At 37.5% G+C, this 8,227-nt stretch overlaps 1 protein-coding gene across 1 annotated transcript; it reads right to left on the bottom strand.

Annotated features, from left to right (window-relative positions):
• Nucleotides 1-493: 493 nt before the first annotated feature.
• LOC113335985 (RNA helicase aquarius-like) lies at nucleotides 494-2,634 on the bottom strand. The gene is made up of 5 exons (XM_026581987.1): nucleotides 2,079-2,634; nucleotides 1,885-1,977; nucleotides 1,708-1,770; nucleotides 1,059-1,431; nucleotides 494-920 (listed from the first exon to the last, which is right to left on the bottom strand). The coding sequence occupies exons 1-4, from the start codon at nucleotides 2,490-2,492 to the stop codon at nucleotides 1,297-1,299; spliced, it is 705 nt and encodes a 234-aa protein (XP_026437772.1). The 5' UTR covers nucleotides 2,493-2,634; the 3' UTR covers nucleotides 494-920; nucleotides 1,059-1,296.
• Nucleotides 2,635-8,227: the final 5,593 nt, after the last annotated feature.

Raw genomic sequence — 8,227 nt, 5'->3', positions numbered from 1 at the left:
GTAATGTGGTTTTTGCACTAGCTCCTGAATTGCTTATCTACAGCTTAGAAAACAGGATTAAACCAAGAATTCAAGTTTTGGAAATTCTGGAGAGAATGGATTTAGTTCCTAGTAAAACTAGTGTCACAAATTGCTTGAAGATGACAGATGATAGGTTTATTGCAAAATATGTATCTCTATGCCCTCTAGAGGAAGCTGAGAGGATTTTTCCTGTTACTACAAAAGCTCAGAGTTAAAGCTGATCGGAAATCTTGTTGTAACTCTTAACTTATTAAACTTGTGCACTTTCAAGTTAAGCTTTTGTAACATAATTGCAAAACAGGAAATTGAGCAAGGACACAGTCATGTTGAAGTTTCAGTTTCTGATTTCATTATGTATGAATATTGAGTTACAGAAAAACTCAAACCCTTAAAAAGGCCAAACTCAACTTCTTCATTCATTCTATGAGGATTCTACAATATCACCCTGAATTCTACACCTAAAAGACCATCCACCAAATGGGTTAAAACTGAACTGTTGGTACGAGTGATTGACCTAGTTAGCCTCACGAGTGATTGACCTGATAAGCCTCATAGGCCTGACGCATTTTTGCATCAACAATACTGTCCATTTCTTCAATGCCACTCACAAAACTGGCCCTTCCCGTGTCTCCAACATCACGTTCTGTAACTGAAGTGGTCTCGTCGAAGTTTAATCCCAGCTGATCAGGTCTTTGAAGAAGAAGTTTGAAGGTGGGTTGTAGTTCATAGCATTGTTCAAGCAGTGAACGACGACGGAAAACGTAAATACCTAGCCGTGCTCGAGACATGGCAACAATCAATCTTCTCACATCACGAAGATGCCCAACAAAGCGAGTACGGACAAGAGACAGTAAGATGAAGTCGTTCTGCTGACCTTGAAACTTGTCAACCGTGGTAACCTGACAAAATGAACAATAAGTCCCGACATGAGTTAGATCACGAGAAATAACAAGCAAAGACAAGAAAACAGGAAATACGAGAAATGAGAAACACAAGAATTTGAACATAAAATGAACAAGATTGTTTCGGGAACAAACCTTGTTAGGTGGACCAATGAAGGGATGTGAGCAACGTTTAGAGATAACATCACGAATAAGTAGTTTCTGACCATTGTAGGTTGTCAATATGGAAATCTTACTTGCAGGATAACCTAGCAAGCGCATGTAGATGTACACACTTACTATATACTCGGCCTCTACTTCATTTTGGTAAAACCAAGGAGATGGAGCACTTTCACCTTTCCCGTTATAGTCAGGAACATCTACCAGCTGATAGTCATAAGCAAATCCCGGCCAACTGAAATTTAAGAAGTGACACTACCTGAAACCGGCCATAAGACAAACAGCTCCAGACCTGCAGACTTGCTAGCTTCATCAATACCTTCTGGCTGACAATATCATCTTCCAGACTCTACCAACAACAACGAAGTGTTCAGTAAGTACAGAAAACCAGAAGAAGCCCTCAGAAGTGAAGAAAATGAAAGGCTAATAAAGGTAATGAGTAAGATGAATTGGTTATGATCCATATGCCTTTGCAAGGGTATGCTAGTGCTCAGGTCATGTCAACCGCACCCAGCTTGTACAAATATAGTTGGTCTTATGTCTTGGATTCTCTTCTACAGAACTATGTAATACAAAGTTTACAAACAAAACAAACAGACGCAATTGGTAGTGGATACAAAAATACCTGAAAGAGATTAATCATGAAACGAAGGTAATTGGTCTTCTCTGCTATCCTTAAAGTTCTTGCCTACAAATACAAAAATCAATCAATCAACAGTTCAGCTACATCCACTATCACTTTCAATTAAATTGCACACAGAAACAAATAAACCAAGTATAAAGACACAGAGTCCATGCATACCTGTTCTTTAAGCCGGAGAACTCTTTCCAAAAACGCTTTGAACAAATCTTTGTTATCAGAGAAACAAACCCAAGCAGCTACATTCTCTCTAAACTACATTATCAGACAACAAATTTCAATAAAATTCCACTAAAATCAAATTTCTCAAAAGATTAAAGAAAACTAGGGTTCCAAAATAGTAGATAGATACATACCTTCTCATTAATCATGAGTATCATACTCATAACATGTTCAAAGCTAGCAGAATCAGGATCAAAATTAGGGCAGAGATAATACTCCAAATACCGAGAAACCTCTAAAATCGAAACTCTCTGCAATGAAACAATCTTATTATGACCTTGTTTCACTGAGAGCTCAGACTCGTAAATTTCTTTGACGAGATCAGGATTATAAGGTTTCATTTTATCTGTAGTAGTAGTTCTGGACCAATTAGTTGATGCCATTTCAGTTAACTTATCTCTTTGGATGTCGTCTAGGGTTATGGAACTTGAAACAGTAGATACTGGTTTTTTCTCCGGTGATGATTCTGCAATCGCAGCAGGATATTCACCGATTCGCTGCCGTTTGAATTTGTATGAGTGTGTACCAGATCCATGAACTTCAGGCATTGTGAGAATAAGTTTCTAGGGTTTTACAATGAAGAAAAAACGAAAGTGGTGGTGGTGGTGGTGGTGGTGAACAGGGAGAGAGGAAACAGACTGGAGATTAAAGGAAAGGAAGAGATTCTCACTGAAAAGGCTCACAAGAGACGGGTTGTTTTAGAATGATTTTTTTGGTAACTATTCAAAAATGGAGGGGGACTACTATTCATTTTTTGGGTGGATATTTGAAGTAATTTTGAGTCACTCCTTATCTAATCTTTTTAATAAACTTGTTCTTGGTACTAAAATTAGTTTTTCTTTAAACAATAAAATTAGTTAGTGTATTGATTAGTGAGTTAATTAATGGTTAGTGAGATTAAATTAATAATTTGATTTATTTTCAAGAGAAGAATTATCGAGAGGGAGAAGAAGAAGATGAAGATGAGGGTTTTGGAAGAAAAAAGTTACATCTTTTTCTTTAAGAGCCACAACAAGAGTATGATGTTTTGAGTACTCACAGATACTTCAAATTTAGTTAATGGTGCTTGAATTGGCCAAAACATTCCTAAAAATGAACAATTTACAAATTGATTTCGGTTTGGTTAACAAAGTTCGGCTACGACATTAGAAGAACAGGTAGTCGAACTCATCTGCAAGTGTAGTTCGGCTAATGTTTCTAAAAACACAGGTAGCCGAATTCAGCTTTAATGGAGTTTTTTCTTTCAGAGAAAAGTTCGGTTAGGAGAAAAAAATTGCGACGTAACCGAACTAAAAGTTCGGCTGTTAAAATAAAATAAAAAAATTTGCGACGTAACCGAACTCCATATATAGGTTTTCAGAGAAAAGTTCGGTTAGGAGGAAAAAATTGCGACATAACCGAACTTTTCTCTGAAAGAAAAAACCTCAATTAAAGTTGAGTTCAGCTAGTTCGACAAAGTTTTTCAGATAATTCCTAGCCGACCTTCTCTCTGCAACTTCCATTTTCAACTTATTTTGATGATTACTTCTCATTTTTTCAACCAAAAACGAATGACAATTAATGGGTTTGTTATAATTTTCATTTTGTTAATGATTTAAATTAAGTTATATATAGAGGTGGTGGTGGTTTGAAGTGATCGGTGGTGGTGAGCGGCGGTGGTGATGGGAGGAGGTGGTTATATATATAGGTGGTGGTGATGGGAGGAGGTGGTTTAATATATATAGGTTAAGAGTAGGTTAGTCATTTACACACTTTAGGACACTCTTTATAATTATAGGGTAGATATTTTATCACTTAGTAGTCCCCCACCATTTTTTAGTAGTGCCCAAAAAATCGTTCTTGTTTTATATAATCCCCCTCAAAAAATTTATTCTTATTGGTCTGGGCTGTACGGACTCGGACGCGGTGACGCGGACACGACACGATGCGGATGCGGACATAACCAAATACTGAAAATACTAGGACGCGGACACGTATCTATAAATATAAATATAATATATTATAAACGTATGTGAGTATAAATTTGATAAACAAAAAAAAAATATTAGGTAAATGGTAGCAAATGTAAAATACCTAGTGATTGCAACAATGTAAATATTGAATAAATAGAAATATGTACAATTAATATCCAAAAAAAGAGCTCTGGTGGGATGGTTAAGGGTCAGTCTAGGGAGCTCAAGGTTCGAGGTCCGAGAAAATATGCGTCCACCATATGAATTAAGTTTCCACCCTAGTGTCCAGCTCGCGTCCAACATTGAAATCACATGGGACGCGCATGTGTTACGTCTGACACGCGTTGAGTCAGCGTCCAGAGCGCGTCCCGGTTCACCGTGAGTCAGACGTGAATTCGACAGCAAAAATGGTGCGTCGTGCAACCCAGTTATTGGTGTATGCAGAACGTTCAGTTTTGTCTCCCAGGCCGGTTCATATGGGAACTATCAAAATAGAGCATTTCATTTCAAGTGACCCGACAGACTAGCCCTGACACTATGATAAAAACGTGGATCGATAGAGATGCTATTGAGCGATCCAGAAGCTATCGCCAATCATAGAATCTTAATTCATGGCGTTTTAATCTATGTTGCACGACCTGATTTATATCGCCGACAACCCGACTCTCTCCTGCCTATAGATGGGCAAATCTTCTCCAATTTCTCTTTGCATCTTTTTTTCTTGATCTTCATTATCCTTATTTGTCATAAGTAAAATAAAAAATATATTTCTCTTCAAAAAAAATTTCTTCAAAATGCAGAAACTAAGAACAAAAAGAAACATAAAACTCAAAGGATCAACTATCTCTCAGTGAATGGATTAAACCATGAGCAGAAGAAAGAGTATGAGTTTTAAAAGGGTTATTTGGTTTTTGGTACTTAGGTTTTGTCCAACATTAGTGTTTGGTCTAACATATGTCCAGCTTTGTGTTTAGTACTTGGAAATAACGTTGACAGTGTTTGACCGGTTTGACCAAATAAAAGCTAATTTTAATTTAGAAATTTTATTGAATTGAAAAATGTACCATGAAGTGGCCCTAGGACCCAACGACTTTGGTGAAATCATTTAACCAGTGGTAAGAGATCTCATAATAACACTAACCCTAGGCCTGTCAATGGATACGGATTAGCCGACATCCGATACCGATAATCCGTTAGCCGTTACTGCTACCATCCGGCATAGTGGTAAACGGATATCCGATACCGATAAGCTAACGGATAATCCATTATTAACGTAACGGTAGTGGAACCGTGTAATTCCGTTAGGTTTAGCTCCGTTATCCGGAAACGTGCGTACTGCACGTGTAAATTCTTATACCTAGGGTTATTATGTTTGGTTTATCTCATTCTTCACTTCGGTTTTATCGACACAACAGAGAACTCAGAGAGAAAAAGAGAGAAAACTAGGGATGCTGAATCAAGCATCGTCTTCTCTGCCTTAGAAATCATCATATTCTTTGTGTGATTACTGATTAGAAACTAGGGTTCTCTTCTTCAATTTCCTTTGAGTTTAATTTCAATCTTCAAAACTCAATTTTTCAATTTAGGGTTTCTGAAATTAGGGTTCACAATTTCAGATTTGTGAAATTAATCATGTCCCAAAGCGAAAGAGGAGCATCAAACCATGTTGGGTCTTCACAAAATCTCTCTTTTTCAGTTGCATCACATTTACCTGCTGCTGTTGCTGCATCCAACCAAGTTCAAGTTTCTGGAGTGAATTCAACACCTGCTTCTATTACACCTGCAATTCGTCCTAGAGAAGAAGAAGAAGAAGAAGAAGAAGATGTAGAAGTAGATGAAGACCCAGTTATAGCTGAAGAGAAGAAAAAAATGCGCTCAGTAAGGTCTGATGTATGGGTTGATTTTGAAAGGAAGGTTGGAAAGAAGAAAGTAAAAGGTGGGAAGGAGGTTGGGGTACTGATAGCTGAATGCAAACACTGTCACAAGAGAATACCTGCTCCCAGTAACCAAGGAACCAGCCGCTTGCATTGCCATGCCAAAATCTGCAAAGAAAAGCCTGACAATAAGAAAAGACAAAGAAAGATTACTTCTGTCAAAACAGGTAATGCTCAAACTAAATTAGCAAATTGGAAATTTGATCATGTTGTTACTAGGACACTAGTTGCCAAAATGATTGCTAAACATGGTTATTCAATCACTATAGTTGAGCATCCTTATTTTAGAGAGTTTGTTAAGTCTTTGAATCCTACTGCTAAGCTTTACACTAGGAATACGGTTAGGGAAGACATCATGAGACTAACAACTGAGTTCAAACTGCAATTACAAGAACAATTTGAGAATATTACATCTAAATGTAGTTTAATAACAGATATGTGGTCATGTAAGCATACAAAGGATGGTTATTGTTGTGTGACACTGCATTACATAGATGAGGAGTGGAAACTGGTTAAGAAAACACTAGCATATAATTTAGTGCCATCACCACACTCTGGAGAGGTTCTAGCATCTGTAGTGAAATCAGTGTGTCTATAATGGAACATAGACAATAAGATTTTTGTTGTAGATGCTGACAATGCTAGCTCCAACAATGTTATGATGGAACAGCTGAAGAAATGGCTTGATAGCAAAGACTGTTTAGTTCTTAATGGGGATATGTTCCAAATGAGGTGTTGTAATCATATATTGCACTTAATTGTTGGGTGGGGAATGAGAGTGGCTGCTCCATTTATAGATGCAGTTAGAGAGAGTGTAAAATATGTCAAGTCAAGTCAGGCTAGAAAAGAGAGATTTGAATGTGCAATTTCCCAAGTTAAGCTTCCTGCTTCAAGGTCTGTCGATTTAGATGTGGATACCAGGTGGAACTCCACCTTTAAGATGCTAAAGGATGCAATTTTTTTGAGACAATCTTTTGCTAGGCTAGCTGATTTGGATGATGACTTCAAGATACTACCAACCTCTAAGGAGTGGCAACAAGGAGTACACATATGTGAATGTTTGGAATTGTTTGATGCCCTTTCAACCAAATTTGCTGGGATTAAGTATCCCACAACAAATTTGTATTATAATGGGGTTCAAGAAGTTAATAGATGCATTAAGATCTGGGAATCAAGTGAGCATGAGTATATCAGAGACATGGCCAAGAATATGAGGATGAAATTTGATAGCTACTGGAAAGAAAGTAACATTTTGATGGGAATTGGAGTTGTTTTGGATCCTAGGTACAAAGTTAGATGGGTGGAGTTTGTTATGAAGAGAGTATATGGTGTCAATCACTATCAAAGTCACTATAACAAATTTGAGCTTGCACTCAATGCTCTTTACTGTGCTTATGAAACAAACACCACAGTTCCAGATTATTATGATAGTGGAATGAGTTCAGTTGGAATCGAGATCTCTGCAGCTACAACAAGATCATATGAATTTGGTTATGATGATTTTATTATGGAAAACAATGTCTTTGAGGTTCAGAAGTCAGAGTTGAAGACTTACTTAGCAGAACCAGTTCTTCCTAAAGGCACAACCACTGAAGAAATGAGGTTTGATATCTTAAGTTGGTGGAAGAATCATGCTCCTAAGTACCCAACTCTCTCAAGGATTGCAAGAGATGTATTGGCAGTTCCAGTGACAAGTGTAGCTTCAGAATCTATGTTTAGTATTGGTGGAAGGGTTCTCACATCTCACAGGAGTTCATTAGCTCCATACCTTGTTGAAGCATTGCTTTGTTTGGGTGATTGGCTGCCAGATCTCACTCTCAGTGACAGTGATAGTTGCGTTACATGTACATCTTAATCTTTCTTTCTTTTTGCAATTTATTGGCTTATTGCACTGACAATGACATTGCCAGCTTAAAAAGTCTAACACTTTTGATTTTTCTTTAAAAATACAGAAGTTCAGGACTAAGGAGTAAGGTAAATGCATTTGCAGATGCAGTTGGCACTTGGGACTTGGCAGAGGAGAATCTGGAGATGGAGGAGTAATGCATTTGCAGTTGTTGACTCAAATGGAGATGGATATGTCTTTTTTTTGCAAAAAAAAATGAAGATTATGAACTTGTTTTCTTGTGTGGCATGAACATCTGTATGTCTTTTTTTGGTGTGGCATGGATTCAGAACCTGTTTTGTTGGATTTTAAAGCTGTTATGTGTACTTGTTATGTGTTTTTAGCATGTTTTGTGGTTGTCCTGTGATATACCGGATGGCAGCGGAAAAATATCCGTTATCCGGTAAGTCCAACGTAACGGTAACGTTTTTGAATTTCCTATTTCCGCCGGAAATGAACGGATAACGGATATCCGCTAACTTTTAATGGCAACGGCAGTGGCAGAGCCTATT

The sequence above is a fragment of the Papaver somniferum genome, unplaced genomic scaffold, assembly GCF_003573695.1.
Source record: "Papaver somniferum cultivar HN1 unplaced genomic scaffold, ASM357369v1 unplaced-scaffold_150, whole genome shotgun sequence".
NCBI classification, from domain to species: domain Eukaryota; kingdom Viridiplantae; phylum Streptophyta; class Magnoliopsida; order Ranunculales; family Papaveraceae; genus Papaver; species Papaver somniferum.
Note: the sequence above shows the minus strand (reverse complement) of the source record. Positions and strands in the feature narration are given on the sequence as shown.

What these genes read in the sequence shown, in the direction of transcription:
- LOC113335985 (XM_026581987.1), bottom strand. Translation starts at nt 2,492, where the DNA reads ATGCCTGAAGTTCATGGATCTGGTACACACTCATACAAATTCAAACGG. An exon ending in TACTCATGATTAATGAGAAG is followed by an intron (nt 1,978 to 2,078) that starts GTATGTATCTAT and finishes CTGATAATGTAG; the next exon opens with TTTAGAGAGAATGTAGCTGC. An exon ending in TCATGATTAATCTCTTTCAG is followed by an intron (nt 1,432 to 1,707) that starts GTATTTTTGTAT and finishes TGTTGTTGGTAG; the next exon opens with AGTCTGGAAGATGATATTGT.